Source organism: Mus musculus, chromosome 5 (assembly GCF_000001635.26).
Source record: "Mus musculus strain C57BL/6J chromosome 5, GRCm38.p6 C57BL/6J".
NCBI lineage: Eukaryota > Metazoa > Chordata > Mammalia > Rodentia > Muridae > Mus > Mus musculus.
In genome coordinates this window covers 129,531,414-129,552,207 of record NC_000071.6, presented here as the reverse complement: position 1 = coordinate 129,552,207, position 20,794 = coordinate 129,531,414, and the positions used below count along the sequence as shown (strand labels likewise).

The following is a 20,794-nucleotide window of genomic DNA, read 5'->3' as shown; positions in this document are numbered from 1 at the left end:
TTTCTGCAGGAACAGGCTTTGTCTGAGGGACCAGAAAACAGCCTATCTCTGTGGGGCTCTGGGAACTGGGGTCATAGTGCCCTAGTGGGGTTCTGCCACCTCTTTGAAAAGCTCATTCTGGGAAGGGCAGTGCAGAGGTTACCCCGAGAACAGAACCACTAAAAAGATCCTGGTGGACATAGAAACAGCAGGTCTGGACATCCAGGAGATGGGAAACTTTAACCACAGGGACACTCCAGACTCCAAAGGTCCTTACAAGTATCAATGTAATTAAAGTTAAAAAGGCTGTGGTGGCACATGCCTGCCACCCCGACACTTATGAGTTCTAGCCCCCTTTGTCTTTCTAACAATAGCAAACAAGAGCAAAGGGCTTATTCTCCACTATGAACGAAAGCCAAGTGAGGTACTCCTAATGAAAATTGCCCTCATAGGCTCAGAGGGAGTGGCACTATTGGTAGGTATGCCTTGGAAGAAGTATCAGAACTCTCAGCTCCTCTTCAGCACCATGTTTGCCTATGTGCCACAATGCTTCCTATCATGATGATATTAGACTAAATCTCTGAACTGTAAGCCAGCCCTAATCTGTTCTTTATAGGAGTTGTGGTCATGGTGACTTTTCACAGCAAGAAAACCCTAACTAAGACACCAAGCATAAAGGATATTTAAAGACACCTGGAGACAAGACAGGCATGACCAGAATTCTCACAGCCGCCACCAACAGTGCTCACTGAAGGTTCTGGGAGATGGGCACTGCTTCCCATCTCTCCACACAAAGCATCCTAAGGTACGTGTGATGTTCCTGTTCACGGCCAGCACTTAGGCCGTGACCTTTTGGTGTTGAGGATGAGCTCAGGGCCTTCCACACACTAGTGCTCTACCTCAGAGCTACACCCAGACATGGATGGCTACTGTTTACCTCTTTAAAATTACAGCACAATACAGGATACAGATGCTGGCACTGAGATCTCTGCCCCCAACTGTAAGCTCAACAATGTGGCTGTGACCACTGAGGCCCTGCTCTAGCCATAGCTGTCTGACAACATGCAGCTGGAGGCCCTACATGGAGCGCCATGAGCTGGGCTTCCTGATCAGGATCCTATGTGTTCTGAGACTGCAGCCTGAACCTGGTCTGTTTATAAGGTAACCGGCACAGGGTCTCTTCACAGACTCAAAGCTATGAGCAAAGTCTGTGACTATGCTGGAGGCAGGTGTTGGTTGGGCTGCTGCCATCTGGCTCAGGCTGTGGCTCCAAAGCCAAGGGTGAGTCCAGACCAACTTTCATCTACCACAAGCATGCCATCAGGATGTCCTTCTACGTACCTCAACCCCGAAAGTACTCTCCTCAAGTTTTCCAACTTCTGCTTCTGGAAGAGGATTTTTTAAGGTTTGTAAGAACAACGCTGCTTTCCTTTTACGTTCAGCCTGAAGCTGCTTCTCCTTTGATTCCTTGGACGCCTGGGCTAGCTTTTCCCGGGCAGCAGCAGCAAGGCGGTCCTCCAGCTTTTGTTTTGCTAAAGGAAATAAGAAAGGCAGAGTCTATAGCAAGTGGCATTTCATTTCTGGTTTTCATAGGCACCTTCTGGCTATCCAACACTGTCATTTCAATACTAACCTCAAATCAGGAAGATACCTGGACAGACCAGCATTTTCAGAAAATAAACTTATTATGGTTTTTTGGGGGAGGTACACTTTATTTTCAAAGGCAGCGAGATTGAAGGGGTTCCACGGTGGCAGAAGCTGAGCTGGACACTGGAAATCCCAGAATGGTTCTCATGCACAGGGGCCCAACACACTCCAAGTGGCAAGTGTCTGAGTCCAGAGGGCATGGCAAGCTGCTGAGCTCACATACAGGGAGAGTGCCCGTGGGCCCACAGCATGCTCTTCTCTGGAGGACACTGGCTCCAGGAGTCTCCTTTAGTCAGGGCTGTATGGTCTGTTCATGCATACCCAGAAACACATTCCAAGAAAAGCAGTTACCACAGGTAAAGGCACAAACGCAGTCACTGCGTAGCCACTTCACTGCGGAAGACCACTTATTTTGGAGGGGCAGATGTCCCCAAAAGGTTAGGCAAGCATTGTAGCAGCCCCAGCCCATATACTACTGGCCATGCTGTGACCCATGAAGATGACCCAAGGCCGAGAAATCAGCTCTGGCAGGCATCATCTTCAAGGGCTGATGGTTCTGCTGAAAGACAAGTCTCACAAAAAGGCCTCTCCCAGTGTGGTGCATTAACCAGCGCTGGGAGTCCAGGCCTGGTGTCTCACCCTGGGGCTGTCGTCCAAGTACAAAGTGCGCCTCCATTAGAGCCGCCCGCTTAGCGCATTAGGCTGCTCTGAGTACAGATTGCCAAGGGCACTGCATCAAGCGAAGGAGCGCACAGTGCCATGGCAGTGCACACAGGACGTTCAGAATGCTCCTGCATAGCTCCAGGCTTTCGTTCGAAGTCTTAGAATTTCTGGCTTAGCACATAAATCTTATATTTGTCTTCTTTCTTTCAAGAACTTTAAAAGCTATCGACAAACCTTGCTTGGCTTCCAGCTCCTCCTGGGTAAGCTGTGGTTTCTTCTCCTCTACAGCCACGGAGGGCGGGGCGGCAGCAGGGCTGGGGTTGGCCACGCTGCTTGTGCTTTCCTGGCACTCCCTGCTTTCTTCATCCTCTTCACTGTCATCGTCCAGCTTGACACGGTTTTTCTCCAAGGGAAGGAGGTCATTTTCTTTGGCTTTGATGGCAAAGCTTATTGGAGCAAAAGAAGCTGTTGGGAAAAGGTGACAATTGTGACGTATTTTTAGGCACCAGCAGCAGAATGTGCAGACAGTGTCACAGGCACTACCACTTGCAAGAGGGATGGCTGATAGGCAGATAGCATCTGCCGGGAAGGCACAGCGTGAGTGTGCACATGTGTGTGTGAAAGTGTGGTCTACAGGTGGGGATGTCATCAAAGGAGTCCTGTTCACATTTCTGAGGCAAGGCATCAGACTGCCCATGCTGGCTGAGGCGTGCTAGTGTGGGCAGCAGAACAGTTCTGCCATGGCAGACACACACCCGCTGAACACCGAGCAGTCACCTTCAGTTTTAAATGGTCAACTCTGTCATTTTCCTTTTTGAAAATAAATTTGTTTAGCGTGTACACTTAGGAGCATGCCATGTGTGCAGGTCAAGGTTAGAGGACAACGGGGAATTGGTTCTCTCCCTATCACATAGGTTGTAGGCATTAAACTCAGGTTCGCAGAATTGGTGGCAAGTGTCTTTACCCACTGAGCTATCGTGTTAGCCTGCTATTTTTTTTTTTTTTAATATATATACTTAATAGAATATGGCATGCAGCTGAACTGGTATGAGTAGGCACAAGACATGGCTAAGAAACAGTGCCTAGAAAACCTCCAATTACATTTAAAAAAAAAAAAAGGCTTTTCCTCAAGCAAAATCCAAACCAAAACAACCGAAACCAAAACAAATAGAGTTCATTTCTTTATTCAGTTAACAAGACAAGCATCATGTCAGACCTTGCTCTACACCTATTCCAAACATTTCAAGGTGAAGCAAAAATTTAGGTGTTATACTCCCAAGCCCTAAACTCTGGAACGCTTCCTTTAAGAGACACATAAAGGCCTTAAGGGAGAAAGTCTTCTGCTGTGTCTGCTTGTCAACAGCAAGTTCCTCTGTCACTCACTGCTGATACAGTCAAATGCTATGGCCTTCACTCATTGACAGGCATCAAGAAGCTACAATGGGGGGACAAGTCCAGTGTGCTAAAAGCCAGCTGACTGAGGTAAGTGGGTTGTGGGAAAGAGGCAGGTTCTATCAGGGATGTGACTCCCTGCAGTGCCCTCCCCTCGCCTTGGTGCTCAGCTTTTACAGCACGGCCAAGACATTTCTCCTAACAGCGCAATGATGATGTGCAGCAGCAGACTCTGAGTGGAATCTACTACAAGGACGGAGACACAGAACAACCAACACGGCCCAAGGCTGACTGCTGACGGGAGTGGTGAGCACTGGGCGGGGTGAGGAGGGATACTGTGCCATGTGCTGCTTCTGTTCCTGTCGTAAGGTTCCTTAAGAAAACGAACTCTAACAAACAAATCCTTAACTGCCTAGATGGTCTCTTTAATAAGCAGAGGCTCATGGACATTTTAAAAGAAGAAAAGACTTACATGAAATGTTAATGAACTCACTTATGAGTTGATACTAAAAAACAAGATGATTTAAGAACACATACTGTTTCTGGAAAAGGGAACAGACCTGTAGATCATGACAACACAAGTCCCTAGAGCACTTTACCGCACTCAGTCTGGAGAGGCAGTCACAGACAGACACAGAGCCAAAACCACCTGCCCAGGAACCTAACCTGTGTGTCTAGATGCCCTGCCTCACTCAGTGCTGATGAGATTATCAGGTGCCCCATGCCCCACAGCACTGTAAGAACCAAGGGGCCAAGGTTAGGACGTTTCTCCAGGCCAATAGCCTTGGGAATTCTCCTGGAGTGTTCTCATTATTCAATTTGCACACCACAGCTCGCATTACCACCAGTCCTAAGCTCTTTCCCCAGGTGGCCAAGACCTTGTGTGATGCAGCTACACCTGCCCTTCTGCACTGTGCAGAAGGCCTGCATTGAGATGGTCGCCCCAACCTTCAGGACTGGGTCCAGCACTGCCTTCCTGAAGCACATCCATAGCCCTACAGCCTTCTTCTCTACCTCTGGGTAACAACTGCATGTGTGTGTACACATCATATGTGTATTTGGAGATCTTAGCTATATGGCCCAGCTTAGTCTTAAACTCTGAACTCCTTGCCTTAACCTCCTGATTAGGTGGGAATGCCGGTGAATGCATTTCCCAAAACCCCAGATGAGTGAGTGATATTAGCATTATTATTAGTTACTGTACATTGTTCGTGTGTGTCGCTGTCTTCCTCTGTATTCTCCATCTTATCTGAAACTGGTATTTACCAGTAGGTTGCCTAGATGGCCAGTGAACTCCGGGAAGACTGTTTCTGTTCCTCCTTATCCCAAAGACCAGGGCTCCGGCCATCCTTGTCTTTGTAGTAGGCGCTAGGGATGGGAACTCGGGTCCTCCTCCTTGCATAGCAAGCACTTTACCTACAAAACCATCTTCTCAACCCTGTACTAATTAAAAACACAACCCCCCCCCCCACACACACACCGGTTTAACAATTTTGTTTTAGATTTATTTTATGTGCATGAATGTTTTACCTGCATATATGTATGTGCACCATGTGCATGCCTTATGTTCTTGGAGGTCAGAGGAGGGTGCTAGATCCCCTAGGACTGTAGTTACAGATGGCTGTGAACCACTGTGTGGGTTTTGGGAAATGAACCCAGGTCCTCTGCAAGTGCAAGAAATGCTCTTATCTACAGAGCTGTCTCTCTTCAGCCCCAACTACCAATTTGAGAAGAAAAAAGTGTCCTGTGTAAACAAACCTGGCACACAATGCCCTCAGTCCATTTTCTGACCTAGAAAAGTTCTTTCTATAGGAAGGACATTAACCTTTTATCTTTCAATGTACTGATGCGTGGACATTTGCGTTTACCTATATTCTGGCTCTGCTTCCCTAGACCTTTAAGTCTCTGATTTCTGGCTCCAGTTCTCTGACTCTAAGATCATGTATGTTAACAATTAATTCCCTTTTCTTCCTGCTCCCGTCTCTTCCTCTCTCTGCAGGGTCTCACGTAGGTTCACGAGGCTGTGGCCTTGAGCTCCTGACCTCCAGTGCTAGGATCGAGGCATGCACTGCCCACACTGACTGCACTTAGACACTAAACTTCTGGAATCGCTGCTGTTAGATACCTTAGTGTTATTAAATCTTTAAAAGTGAAGAGGTTGTCGAGATGGCTCAGTGGGCAGGGCACTTACTGCAAGGTTGGACAACCCAAGTTCTATCCCTTGGACACAACCATGAAGGGAAAGTCTGCCTGTCCAGCTTCAATGATCACTACAATATAGAAGTTTCAAAAGCACCAGTGCTTTCTCAATGCCCAAGAAGTCAGCTTGCAGACGGGTGAAGGAGTGACCACACCACAGCCCTGACGCAGGCCCCACTGTCCATGTCCTGTCCCCGCTTTAGCCCACAGCCAGATTCCACTCAATACTTTAAGCTTGTGCTTCTCAGTGCTGAGCTCTACAGAATGCTGAGCTCGAGAGCTTCTTACCCCTATCTCCCATACGCTCTCAAGGAGCTTTCCTGACAGAAATGTTCTGGTTCTCCAGGGCGAATTAAGCCAGACTTTTAATTTGTTTTGGCCTCGTGCCTGGTTCTAGCGGCTGGTAACCAACCAGTATTTCAAAAAAAATCTGCCAGACTAAAAATCTGTCAGGTCTTTCTCTTTTCTTGAAATAATTTTGGCGATTTATGTTTTCTTTGAAATGGTATTTTTCCGTGACTGAGTTCATTTCCATTTAAGGTGATGAGCATGCTTTGTGTATTTTAAAAAAGATTTACAACCTTGTGTTCATATCTGCATTCTTTTTCTCTTGAACACACACAATATATTTTACTGATCGTTTAAAAAAATTACTAGCTGGGCGTGGTGGCGTACGCCTTTAATCCCAGCACTCGGGAGGCAGAAGCAGGTGGATTTCTGAGTTCCAGGCCAGCCTGGTCTACAGAGTGAGTTCCAGGACAGCCAGGGCTATACAGAGAAACCCTGTCTCGAAAAAAACAAACAAACAAACAAACAAACAAACAAAAAATTTACTTTCTCAGTAATTTCTCCTTTAATTTTTAGACCCTTGTCTCTGCTTTCCTTATAAATATTTTATAGATTTTTGAGGGGTGCTATCAGGAAGCCTGTATTTGAAACCCTGCCTAAACTTCTGCAGGGTTGGGTTCTAGAGTGCCACTGGCTGGCCTTCTGTCCCAAGTTCTGTTCTTTTTCCATTCCACCCCATGCCCCTCTCCCCCTCATGCCAAGGACTGAATATATTCAAGCTATACTGTACTGCACCCAACTCACTTCCTAGGTTCTTCTCATCAATTGTTCATTTAATTTTTTCTGTCTTTCTTTTGTTCACCCAACATAAAGAGGTAATGCTATTGTCTGTTTTGGAATAGTATGTTATCAAATGTCTTGCCTCCAGCAGTGCAGGGGACAGAATCCAGGGAAGCATTACTGCCGAGTTATGCCTTGGCCCACAACAGCTCTTTGATGTTCTCCACGTCCTTATTTTCGTGGACTCAGGACTTCAGGGTGCTGCCATGCCTACAGTTTTCTGTTCTAACATTCAGATGTGCAGAGAAATGAGGCACTGACTTGCTTTCTCTCCTCTTCAGGAGCTGCTTTTACCTGGATGAACTTCTTCCACATCTGTCCCTTCCTGTGAGACTTTTGAGAACTTTCCAGTCTGTCTTCTAGTCAACCTGACCCTGGTGACTTCATCATGTTTAACCTAGCAGCATCTCTGAGCAGTCTTCTGGAGCTGTCAGATAGATTATCTGTGGCTAAGTTTTATAACAGTCTCAACTCTGTGAACATAAAGACCTATGGATCTGCCCTGACACTCAGGGTCCTCTGAATCTCAGCAGGGCTGCGCTCTACGTCCTACACCTCAGAGAAGCAGGCCTGTCTCTTCCAGGCCTCACTGCAGGAAGGGTGCTGTCAAACACTGCGCAGCTTGTACTCTCATCTAAAGCCTCTCCTGACAGGGAGGGCCTACGGGTGCAGCAGCTGGGCCAGGCAAGACCAGTCTGGAGGGTGCCTCCTGGGTAACAGCCACCTCGTGGATGTCCCCTAGCTAGTCCCAGCCTCCCACCTTCTCCTTGCTGTCAGTGGCTATCCTGGGATTACAGTCCTCTCTCCTCCTCCAGTCCCAGGTAGACTGCCTGTCCTTCCATCATGGGACAGCATCTTGAATGGCTTCTGGTGCAGCTGCTGCTCTGCTTGGCTTCTACTTCTGCTTATTTCAGCGAGGGCTAGAGGCTGCCAGTCACCTGACTTTCTAAACAGTGCTTTCCTAGTGACAGCCAGATGACCGTGACTCTGACTTCACATGGAGGCCACTTGCCATTCTTCTGCCCAGACTTGTCTTCTACTGCTGCCACTCCTGCACTAGCCACAGACTCCCCAAAGGCTCCCGTTCCTCTGCTTAATCACAAAAAGCCAATGCTAGATAAAGCATCCACTAGTAACCACAGTCTCAGGGGAAGCAAAGTGCTAGATGATGCGCAGTCCACCTCTCCAGACTGAATGCCTAGAGCCACCTGTCTGTCCCCAAAGCACAGCAGGGACCTCACTTATCTCTGAACATCCTTTTCTGCGGTCTCTTTTCCAGCACGTGGAGTTATGACTTCTTCACGGTCTACCACGGGGCTCTGCTAAACAGCTCAAAACAGCCTTTCTCCTCAGTCTTCCATCGCACCAGCCACTTAAACACATCTGTCCTGCTAGACCACATCATCTAGTCAGGGACAGGGCAAGGAGACCAAGTGTGAGTGAGCACAGCACTGCCTGACTAAGGTGCTCAAGGGAGCCACTTGGACAGAGAAAACAAACCTCATCTCAATCGTCTGTACAGGGCTGGAGCTGGAAGCCAGTGGAGAGCACCTGCCTAGCCCATGATCACAACTGAACAGTTTCTGGGAGAGGATGAAACATTATTTGAAATTTATAAACACGCCCACTAAATGATGTTAGCTAAAAGCTGACGGGTCCTAGCTTGTCCCTAATGGGTTCCAAACACCATGCTGGAGAAGCAGGACAAGGTGAGCATGTCTGAATACAGTGGCTCTAGAAGGCAGGCCTAACGAGTCCCCATGGTCTGAGGTACCTAGTCCTGTCCCTCAGGAGGCCTGGGCTTCACCAGGACAGCGCACCTTTTACCAGCTTCCCGTCCACGGTGCTCTTGCTGGACCCAGCCTCCTTCTTCCCGCTGCCTCTTCCCCCAGTCTCTGCCATACCCTCAGGAGCGCCGTCCTCTCCAGCTTCACCCGACTCTTCAACAGCGGTTTCTGTGGGAGCCTCTTCAGCTGTTGATGCTGCCTGAAGAGAGAAACCTCACTGAGCACTGTTACATGTCAATGTACTCTGAATGTAATTCACACATGTAATCCAGCACGCATGAAAAAAGGGCAAGAGGACCAGGAGCTCAAGGGCATCCTTGGCCAAAACAAAAACAAAAACACCAAAAGCAAAAACAAAAACATCAAAACACTCAGTCTCCCAACCCACCTGCAATAACTGCATTTCCACATTTCAAACCATTCTTGTGTGTGTGTGTGTGTGTGTGTGGGGTGTGTGTGTGTGTGTGTGGTGTGTGTGTGTGTGGTGTGTGTGTGGTGTGTGTGTGGTGTGTGTGTGGTGTGTGTGTGTGTGTGTGTGTGTGTGTGTGTGTGTGTGTGTGGTACTGGGGACTGGACCCAGGCCTCTGGTATGCTAGGTGAGTGCTCTGGCACTGAGCTCCACGCCCAGGCCCACTTGTACTTGTCTAGTTGGACAGACTAAGAAGCTGAAGGAGTACCTTTCTTTAGAAGCCTGGTTACTGAGGATGCCTTCAAAACACAATCCCCAATTGACCATAGAAGAACAAGCCATTTCAGCCTCAGCAATTCTCTCTGTCAGAATAAGCTCCAGAGTGTCAGGGACAGGAAAGCACCCTCAGTGCAGGGGACTGTGTGCTGTGTGCTGCGGCAGCCGGCTGGTCCAGCTCTCACCCTGGAGGGCAGGCAACAGCTCCAGCACACGCACTGTGAGATGCATTACAGAGCAGTCAGAAGTAAACTGTTACAGAGGCTCATCTGCAACTCCAGCACTCTCCAGCAGAGGCAGGAGAACCAGGAACTGAAGACTAGCCTGGGCTACAGGAGACCATGCTCAACTCTCCTTCTCAATACTGTCAAATTAGCCTCTGATGCTTGAAGCAACAGTGGTTTTTGCTGGGAACATGCTGGACTGGACAAATGACCACCAAGGCATAAGTGGGTGGGTGCTTCAACAGATCCAAGACAGTACACTGCCTGAAGGGATAGGTCAGACACAGTGTGGACCTCAGAGTAAAGAGGAAGTCCCGTCTGCACCTGTCCTCAGAGTCCCGTGCCTCCATTTCCCCACCTTCAGCACATACCTGTGTGCTACCGCCTCCTTCTTTCTGCAGGAAGAACTGCTTCTTAAACTCGTAGTAGGCGTTGTACTGGTGCCAGGGCTGAAGAAATTCAAATCTGTGAACAGTGAAGGTCTGGTGTTTCAACGTGGCCTACATGCAGTCCTCAGGGTTCCCACATGTGGCCTGCCCTGTTCTGGGAAGCTCATAGACACAAGTCAGAACAACTTCATAGACTCTACACGGCTTCAGTCCTGCTCTATCCACTGACGTGTGAGTCAAGCCAAGGGCTAACCCAACCTCTAGGGTCATATCATGGGGGATATGACCCTATATATGCAGCCCATGTTTTATTGGCATTGCCAGGACTAGGGGACACGGACCCTTGAGCAGTGTGAATTCTAGCCTTTCAAACACCTACCTACGTGGTCACTGCACAATAAAGACGACAACAAAACCCTCTCTAACTCTGGGTAATTTCCTAAGATGAACAAAAATATGTCTACGTAAAGATAGTCCAGGGAAGATGAAAGCACAAAAGAATCCTCAATCTCATATACCTGACATGCTTGTGTTTGACTTTTTTGCAACATGGGGCTTGATCCCAGAAACTCATAAATGCCAAGCAAACACTGTCTCTGAAATTCACGAATGCCAGACAAACACCCCAGCCCAACACCTCACCTTTCACCTTCACCTCACCTTTGATCGTTCTTGGCTCGAACACTGGTCTCAAATTTAAGGCCGTTTCTAGCGACGTACTCTGCCAGCTTGTCAATCACAGGCTGGATGTCGGGGGGCGGGGGTATGATGGCCACGGGAGCAAGCGCACTGTGGAGAAGAGCCGGTGAGCAACCCTGAACTCAGCATGGCTTGAGCCTGGCACTGGCAGCTGGAGGGTCCTTTCAGGTTCAGCCATGTAAGAGCAAGACTAAAGCAGGTCTAAAGGCAAGAAGCCCCTTAACATAATGAAGCCAGCTCCTGGGCAGTAACAAGACCCAGAGTATCACTGCTGGGAGTGAGATTGCAGGAAGTTGTGTGAGTGGCACCTTGTAAGCCCAATAGGCAAGACCCTATTTCAAACAAAGCAAAGCAAAGCAAAACAAAACAAAACAGAAAACTGGGACAGTGGGGATTAAAGAATAAGGTCCAAAGTCCCAGAGCCAGGATCAAGACTTCCTCCTAAGTAGCATTCGCTTTTAATTATGAGCTACTTCTTAGGGACAAAACAAGTTCAAGTCATTAAAACGGGCAAGAACTTGGTTCAACATCCTTCTCTGTGTTAACTTTCTCAGCAATGCCCCGAAAACCACTCCCTAATCCCTCCCACATGCTAGGCCAGTGATCTACTTCTGAGTGACATCCCCAGCCCACACTTGACTTCTCAGCATGATTAGAAAGAAGGATTTTAGTCAAGCATTTCAGCAGCCATTATGAGAACTGCCCCCCACCCGGCACCCCCCACAACACTCATGTCCTTCTGCCATTATTGGTTCTACACTAGATGCTGTAAGACTGTACAACGTGAGATCTTGGAGTCCTCTCCTCACCAATCAGTATGAGACCCTTTGAGCTCTGACAAGTTCAGTTCACCTCACTTGAACTCCGCCGAACACCACCCAGATGAGGTTTCCAACACGACACAAGAACAGCCCAGAATTAAGGAGCAGATATGGGATCAGGCCTAGGAATCACATTTGCATCTGGCTAGATTTCACTGCTAGAACCATTTTTGGTACCGAAATGGGGTCTTGTTCTGTAGCCTATTATATTGATGACCCTAAACCCTTGATCCTCCTGCTTATGCCTCCTCGGTGCTAGAAATACAAGAATGGAACAATTATACATATTACCAAGCTGGCTTTGAACTTTTTCTTCTTCTTTTGAGACAGGGATTCCCTGTGTATCTCTGACTGGCTCACTATACAGATCAGGATGGCACTGACCTCAGAGAATGCCTGACCCAGCCTGGCTATGTGGCGTTAAACTTTTTTTTTTAAAGATTTATTTTTCATTATACGTAAGTACACTGTAGCTGACTCTGAAGAGTACATGTCAGATCTCATTACGGATGGTTGTGAGCCACAATGTGGTTTCTGGGATTTGAACTCAGGACCTTCGGAAGAGCAGTCAGTGCTCTTACCCACTGAGCCATCTTACCAGCCCCCGGCGTTAAACTTTTAATCCTTCTGCTTCAGCCTTCCAAAAGCTGCGCGTACAGGTGTGTGCTTAATAATAAATGAATAAGAGCCATGCTAACTCTGGAGATGCAGGTCTGTGATCCAGATGAAGAACACTGGTGACGGCAGCAGCCATCAAGCTGAGCAGGTGGCATGCGTACCTTGTGGTGGTGGTTGTGGAGGTAACCCCGCTGCTTGGTTCAGCTGTGGTTGGGGGTGGAGGAGGTGTGGTCCCAGGAGGCGGTGGTACAGTGGTAGTCACACCAGGTGAGCTGGACACAGTCACTCCAGCAGGAAGGGTGCTGTAGTAAGTGGCCACATCGATCCCAGGTGGGGGTGGTGCCAGGCAGTAGGTACCATCTGGCAACATGTAGTAGCTGTAGTACATGGCTGCCACAGTTGCTGTAAGAAACAGGGTTTGTAAGCAAGAGGCCAATGACAGGTGAGCCAGCTACAATGTCCCTCAAAGACTCATGTTCTAGACACTTGCTCCACAGCTTATAGTGTCATTTGGGGAGGCTGTGGAACCTTCAGGAGGTGGGGCCTGGCTGTTCTCTACTTCCTGTTCCACCACAGTATGAACAGCTACTGGCTCAGGCTCTTACATTCCACCATGGACTGAGACTCTCTGAAACACTTGACGTTGTTCCTGTCAGTTATTTGATCACAACAATCACTAATACAACAGGACGGCAGACAGTTAAGAAAGAGACCGTGACCAAGTGCAGCACCCACTCTGCCCATTCCAACCATGCTGCTTCTGTATCTGTATCAATGAACAGTAGCAGACAGGCACCCAACAGCCAATGTTAACAAGTGTGGACTTTCCTAAATAAGCCACTCTTCCTTCATGCACTTCATGCAGAGTGAAAACTGCTGCAGGAATGACTGGTGGGCAGCCAGCCCTCTCCCACAAGGCTGCTCAGGCATCCGTACTCACAGAGCAGAACTCCTAACTCCCCCTCAATCCCACACCAACTACAGTTTTTGGAATGTTTTTTCACTCTCCTGTTCCCTTTAGAAACTGCTGTCCACATGCGCTCTACGGGGCTGCTATATTCAGCTCACAAGTCTGCCGTCTGTCTCTAACAGCTACCTGTGGTCTTTCCTATAGTCAGCAGTGGTCAGTATCAACTTCCAGCTCACTTTATGTACAAAGGACAGCAACCTGCTGTGCTAGCAACAGTCCTGAGAGGTAGGTACCCATCTCCTTTAAAATTTTTAATAGATGTCTTTTTTTATTGAATTTTTATATGCATGAGTGTTTTCCCTGAATGTATGTGTGCCTGGTGTCTGCAGAGGTCAGAATATTGTGTCAGATTCCCATTCATACTGGAGATACAGAAGTTGTGAGCTGACACGTGGGTGTTGGGAATCGAACCCAGGTCCTCTTCAAGAACAACAAGTGCTCATAACTGCTAAGCCAACTCTTGAGTCCTACTTATCTTTTTGAAAAAAAATGTTCAAATCTAACACTGAGCACAGAAAGCTAATGAAGTAACTGGGTTTTCATTTCTAATCCTCTTGCAGATAAATAGCAATGCTGGCTACACAGGGAATTAATTTCCTCTTCATTAGGACAGAAGTGAAGGAATCTAACTTTCATTTGTTCACAGTGGCAAAATGAAAGAGTGGAGTACTATGTCCCAAAGGGAAGGAGACGGTCGTTCTAGCTCACGCTGGAAAAGTATGCATGCATGTAGTCCCCACACACTGTTGACACACTTGGAGGTGGACTGACTCACTGTTTATTAGGCATGGCATACATATCAAGTCTCCAGTACCAACCCAGATCAGTGTTACATACCAGACGCTGGTACACAGGAACAGCAGTAACTAAGTATGTGTGTAGGGTATGTGGCCCAGTGCCTTTTCACCTCTACTCACAGGGACACCTACCACATCTCTTCAGCTGGTGGGGCTGGCAAGAAGACAGCCTCACTGGCACCTCTGTTTCCCAGCACTGAGCACTCAGTGTTTGTTTGGTCAAGAAACACCGTGTTGTGCTGATAAGACATCCAACGCAGTAACTTGGAGACCCACCCTATAAACACCTGATAATACTGGACACAGTATCACTCAAAACTTAATCGACAGCATTTGCTGTCACCTGCCTCCCTCTGACCTCTTACTCCATGTGACACTTAGGACTTCAATTCACACCTCAGAGACACCTGTGTGACCTCAGAAGGACTTCAGAGGAGGTAGCGTACTGATATAAAGTACCTCGTACCCTGGCACCACACAGACTCAAGAGACCCATGCTGTAACCACCGTGCACCTGCTGTTCCTAGAGCCCCATGCACAGTGTCCGGGAGGAAGCTGGACCTGCCCTTTCCTGCCAGGAGCACCTAAGCTGTGGACAAGGCCCCAAAATGGCCTGAGAGACAGGATTCCTATTAGCTCATCCTGTCCCTTGGCTTCTGCCTCTGGCATGTACACCCGTGGTAATTCCCTGCTGTAGGCCTGATACTGCCCCCAAAGCGGCACATCGCAGAACCAGTGGCAAGTTCTTGTCAGCTCCTGATGCACTCAGTGAGTATAGCTTAGCTGTTCTGTTCTTCATAACCCAGCACTGAAATACTGCACAGTGACTACAGTTCACACTAGCCCAGTCCCGGCTAAGAGTCTCCATGGGTACACACTCTGTGGCAGTGGAGTCTATAGCACAAGCATCTATAGCCTTATCATCAGCTGAGCCCAAGGCACAAGTTCCCAAGCACTTATTAGTTCTAACATCACACACCAAGAAGAAAAGTGGATCTGTCTGTCTGTCTGTCTGTCTGTCTCTCACACACACAAAATCATATACATGAAAATGCCCCACACTCACAGGCTTTCTGATTTTATAATATAAACTATAAATATACTATTTGACATTTTATAATCTTACTTTAAAGCTTTATGGTAGAAATCTTTCATAAAACTTAAGTATTTTTATAATATCTTTGCAAAAACTTGAAGATGGCTTCAATTTTGCAAGATGAAAGAGGCGCCAGAGATCAGTCAAGTAACAATGTAGATGTACTTAATACTACTGGGCTGTCTATTCAAACACAGTTCACAACATTATCCAAAAAGTCACACTTAGAATACTGCAAGTCATGTGGCTAAATAAGATGCTATTACAAGAAAAAGAGGGAGTTGCTAGAGAGTCAGCTCCGTGGATGAGAGTACATATTGCTCTCACAGAGGTTCCAAGTTTGGTTCCTAGCACCCACACTGGCTGGCTTATAACCATATATAACTCCAGTTCTAGGGGATCCAACTCCCTCTTCTGGCCTCCATAGGCACTGCACACATACACGCAGATAAACACTCATGTATATAAAAGAAACCCACAACAACAACAAACAACAGCAAACTTTTAAAAAGTGGCACCTACTACAGAAGATCTGGGTAGTATAGCCCTGCAATGCAGGTACCTGGTTCAGGGCTGCCTGTGATCTTTGATGCTAGGCTGCCATCCTCAGGACAAGCCAGAGGCCTTGCTACCTTCAAATGATACACAGAACTTCCCAAGGGTACTGCTTATTTCTCCATCTCGACATGGGGCCTTGCTCTGTTCCCAGAATGGCCTCTAAACTTTGGTCTCTAGTGAGCACCCTTCCTCAGTTTACTGAGGAGACAGGAGTACAGGAACAAAGCACCATGACTGACCAGGTCTGGGTTTTTAAGTGAGTGAAAATAGGTGATAGTATGCTAATAAATGTATTTCTTTGAGTACTGCAAAAATCCACACCAAACGAGGCAACAGAGAAAGTGCCCCAGGTTCCCAGGCCATCTAGGCAGTAACATGGAAGGAAGGGTGAGCTGCTAGCGTGGAGGCACACCTGGAAGCACTTTTCCAGCTATTCACAAGCTTACATGTGCAATAACCCAGAGCAAGGCTGGTGCCATCTGCCTAACCACCCAGGGCCCTATGCTTGCTAGGCAGCTACTCCACCAACAGAGCTACACTCCAGCCCTATCTAATCATCTTCCAGAGCCTTCAGCTCTTGAGCAGGTATGTGCTGAGGATCCTGAAACTTTCCTAAGACACAACTACGACATTAAAGGAGACATGTTTAAAAAACTCACAGGTCACAAGCTGAGAGCTTCTGAGAGTCAGCAGTGAGCCACCTTCCTGGCCGTCCCTGGTGCTGCACCCTGAAGGAAGATGCAGGGCCACTGACTCTGCTCTGAGGCTATGTACCATTCAGGCAACGCCCTCAGTCCCTCCTGTACCATTCATGCCATGTCCTTCCACCTCCTTCCCACCTCTAGCTGGCTGACAGGCACCCCTCAGCCTTTCCCAAGGCTAAAGGCTTGCATTCTATTCCCGTCTCCAGTCCTGGGCTACATCTAAGAACTCTTCACTCGGCACTCTTAACTGGAGAGGTCACTCATGTTCCAAACCAACTGTGTCCAGAACTGCATTGGGCTTTCATCTACACCCTTTCTGTCCTACAGCTCTGGTCTAGGAAATGTCATGCCTCCAGTCAGATTTCCTGGGCCTCTTGGCTCAGCAAGCTTCTGTCTGGGAGGTGTTCCCACAAGCTCCTTCTTCCTCCTCTTCTGGGGCCTCTGTGAGAATCATCCCAGCTCATGCCAGCTTTCTCTAAGTCTTTGGTCAATCCCTTCCTAGGATTCTTGGTTGGAAACCCCTGTATAGCCACTGTGCTGTGGGAACATCTGCCATTGTAAACAGCACTGAGCCCTGCATGGCTATTTATTACACACAAATACTCATAAAGGCTTAACTTGCAAAGCAGTCACAGGAAGAGTGACCACAGAAATGATTAATGGAGTTAAACTACTACAGTAATAGAAGTTAGGCGAGCAGGCTATTCACCCAACATCCTGCTGTGCTGTGCACACCCGTCTTGGTATAATTTAAGATGAAACAGTGTATTTGTGATGGTACTAGGTGGCCTGGGCACAAGGATATAGCAGTGGCAGATGACTTTAAAAGGGTCTTTTGAATGTAAACCCCTAGCCACAACACATGAGGACAATTCCTAAGTGACTAGTGGAAGGGAGACTAGCCTACAGGCTGGGTCAGCTGGACGAAGGGGACAATTCCGGTCCCGGTGGGAAGGTCTGTGACTGTTCAAGATCTTATCATATAACTCATTATAGCAGTGCACAATTTTAAAATTTTGAGTTGCTTTATTTCTGGAATTTTCCATTGAACATCCTCAGACTGGATCCCACGGAAAGCAAAACTGCAGATGCAGAGCCTGCTGCCTCTTCCCTGTTTCCCATCTGTTTTGTTCTCTAGCATGCCAGTGCCAAATGGAAAGGCTGTGCAAGCATTCCTGACATAGCACTGGCATGGACACACTGTTCCATGAATGCTCCAGTTGTACAGGAGAGAACAGGCAGTATCAGCCGAGGGCAAGGGCTGGGAAGTTATAGCACAGAGCACTCCAGACTGGAGGGAAAAACACATCTACATCATACTAGGTCCTTCCCACTATCTATCTAAGGGTTGAAATAAAAAAATGTATCTTCCAGCATAGTCTCTTGTAACAAGTTGTAACAAGGATGTGCCCCAGCAAACAAATGAGAACCCCAAAGAGACAAACACAGGAGCTAGTACAGTCGGGCGATGGAGAAGCCACAGGAAAGCCTAAGGCTGGAGGCTGACAACACAGCCCCAGACTAGAGTAGCAGACTGGGAAAACAGCTGCCAGCAGCTAACACACAGGTGTACAGTGACGGATGGACCAGCTTCTGTCTTTGGCTTCAGCAGCAGCCACCCAGGCTTCGAAAGATGGCATTATTAGAACTTAAGATGATTCATCTTGACTGGTAGGCCTGTAAGGGTATTTTCAGGAAGGATTAACTGAGGGGAGAGGACCCTCCCTCAGAGTAGGTGGCACCTTTCTGCAGCAAATCAAACAGGAAGAGGCGGTCCAAAAGAAGAGGCACTGCTGCCCGGTCCACCTCTGCTTTTTGCTTGTAAGTGCACCCAGTTCTCCTATTACTGCTGCCATCCATCATCTGACTCAGCCTCTTCGGCCTTGCCCCAGGGGGAGAAGACCAATGACTCCCCAGTACTCCCCTAGGCTTTCAGTGGGGACTCCAGCAGCCTTATGAACTGTGCACCTATATTTGGTTCTCAGCCTTCAGTGGGTAGATGGCTATTATGACACTACCCAGACCAGTCTGTGCCAGTCCTGTGAATCATCTTGTAACATACACACTCTATTCTTTTGTCAAGAGAACCATGCCTAATACAGACTGTGGTACCAGGAATGGGTCCAAAATAACAGCAACAATCCCTGAAACAATCCAGCTGCTGTGCCACTTGGAACACATGGTCTAGCAAACCTGATGGCACTGCTGCGTTGTCAGTGCTACATGGGGTAATGGTTGGGTCCTTTGAGGACCGCACAGGGGAATCACAGTGGAGGCCTTTGGAACTTTGGAACAAGGCCTTGCTCTCACCCACAGACAATGATTTTGAGAGAGAGCTCTTGGCCTGCTATGGGGACTTAGTGGAAACCTGAGAATCTGACAATGGGCTATTACCACATGACTTGAATTGCCCATCATAGGCTAGGCATTACCTACTAAGCCATAAAGTTGGACATGCAAAGCAGCAAAGCGACATCAATCGGAAGTGATAATATTTATGTAACTGAGCCCAAGTAGGTCATAGATGAAGTTACCCAAATGCCTATGGTTCCAACTACTCCAACAATGCCTTCTGTCTCCATGAACTCACTGCGTCAGGAGGCATGTTCTGTGACTGGACGACTAAAGAGAACAAAAGTGAGGCCTGATTTATGAATAGTGCTACCCTATGTAGAGTCCATTCCCCAGAAGAGGATAGCTAACTGTAGTATTACAGCACCTTTCTGGGACAACCCTGAAGGAAAATCCTGTGGTAGGCACAACTTTGGGCAGGGCAGAGTTGTATATTTTTAGTATTATTTTTATTCTCTTTATGCATGCATGCATGTTATTGGTGTGCACTGAGGTCAAAGGACAACCTGTGGGAGATAGTTCTCTCATTCTACTATATTGGTCCTGGGAATTGAACTCAGGTTGTCAGGCTTGGTGGCAAGCAAGCACCTTTAACTCAATAAGCCATCTTGCTGGCCATATACATTTCATTTGGACAGATGTACAATTTATACACTGACACAAAGGGCATGCCCAGTAGTTTGGATGAACAGCTGCAGACTTGGAAAGAACATGATTGGAAAATTGGTAAGATAGACATTTGGGGAAGAGGAATATAAACAGATCTCTTCAAATGAAGTGAAGATACTTGTGTCCTGTGTAAATGCTCATCAAATGGTGACATCAGCAAAGGAGAATGTCAACAAGCAAGCAGGATGGCTTGCTTTGTAGACAGAAGTCAACTTTTCCTGGAAGGCCATTCCTGTCATTACCCAATGGACCCATGAACAAAGGAGTCACAATGGCGAGGCGAGGATGATACATGGGATCAACAACTAAAGCAGCTGGCTTGACCAGATGATGGAATGGCTTTTTAAAGACACAGCTATATGGCCAAGTAGGCAGCAGTAGCCTGAAGGGCTGGGGCAGAGTCCTCTAGAAGACTACAATGCTCCGATTCAGTGTTCAGAATATGGTAGTTTCTCCTATAGCCAGGATTCATGGATCCAAGACTCAAGGGATAGAAATGGGAACGTTACCACTCAATACTACTACCCCCAGTGGTTCACTAGCAACATTTTGCTTTCTGTTCCTACAATTTAATGCTGTGCTAGCCTAGATGTCTTGGTTCCAGAGGAAGGAGTGCTTCTGTTAGGAGGCACAAGAAGCATTACATGGATTCAGTTAAACTAGAAGCTAAGACTTTCCCCTGGCCACTCTGGCTCCTGATGTCCTTGAATCAACATTAAGAAAGGAGTTACAATGTTTTTAGAAATAATTGCTCCAGACATCACAGAGAAACTGGACTGCTATGGAGAAAGGAAGAGTAGAGTCTTTCTTGGTGTGACCATGTTCTGAGTTAAGTCTGAAACTGTAACAACTCGATCCAGGCAGGATGGTAAAGGAGCCAGAACCTTTCAGGAGGCTGAGGCAGGGAGGACATAAATCCTCAGCCCTCCTGTGTTACAAGTAAGTTTCAGGCTACTCCCACAGGTAAAGAAACAGGACTTGCTGAGCATATGAGCTGGGAAGTAGAAAAATATAAACAACTGTAGCCAAGTAACCAATCACAGAAATGAGGAATGTAACTGCCGTGAATGTTTCTGTCTTACTTTGTTAAAATGTTCATGGCTTTATATGTATGCATTAGTAAGCAGATATTTGTGTTTTCTTTCTTTCCCTATTCTATTACCATATAACATTAAGAAAATGTCAGAACTTAAGTGTTGTCGCTCTGTGTATCATATTTAAGTTATAGAGTATAACCTGAAGATATCTGCTCTGGGGGAAAAGTTGATGTTTTCAGCTGTTTATCTAGGAGGGTCTGTGAGTGCATTTCCAGGAAGGATTAAATGAGAGGTGACCCATCCACCAAGTGTGTAGCACTTTCCTGTGGGTATACCAGATACATAAAGATGTTTGAGGCAAAACAGTGTTTGCATGTCTA

The 20,794-nt window shown here is 47.3% G+C and overlaps 1 protein-coding gene across 14 annotated transcripts in view; it reads right to left on the bottom strand.

Annotated features, from left to right (window-relative positions):
- Positions 1 to 20,794, bottom strand: part of Sfswap (splicing factor SWAP) — a 70,154-nt gene that overhangs the window by 19,177 nt on the left and 30,183 nt on the right. For 10 of the 14 annotated variants that reach the window (XR_377056.2, NM_172276.3, NM_001359952.1 and 7 more), the window contains 6 exons: positions 12,393 to 12,633; positions 10,754 to 10,882; positions 10,076 to 10,169; positions 8,829 to 8,994; positions 2,524 to 2,754; positions 1,321 to 1,511 (listed from right to left, as the gene is read on the bottom strand). Coding sequence is in view for 13 of the 14 variants with exons in the window: in NM_172276.3 (NP_758480.2) it covers positions 1,321 to 1,511; positions 2,524 to 2,754; positions 8,829 to 8,994; positions 10,076 to 10,169; positions 10,754 to 10,882; positions 12,393 to 12,633 (1,052 nt within the window). In the remaining variant the exon portion in view is untranslated. The remainder of the gene's footprint in view (positions 1 to 1,320; positions 1,512 to 2,523; positions 2,755 to 8,828; positions 8,995 to 10,075; positions 10,170 to 10,753; positions 10,883 to 12,392; positions 12,634 to 20,794) is intronic. The other 4 variants (XM_006504305.3, NM_001378916.1, NM_001378917.1 and 1 more) reach the window with 1 other exon arrangement.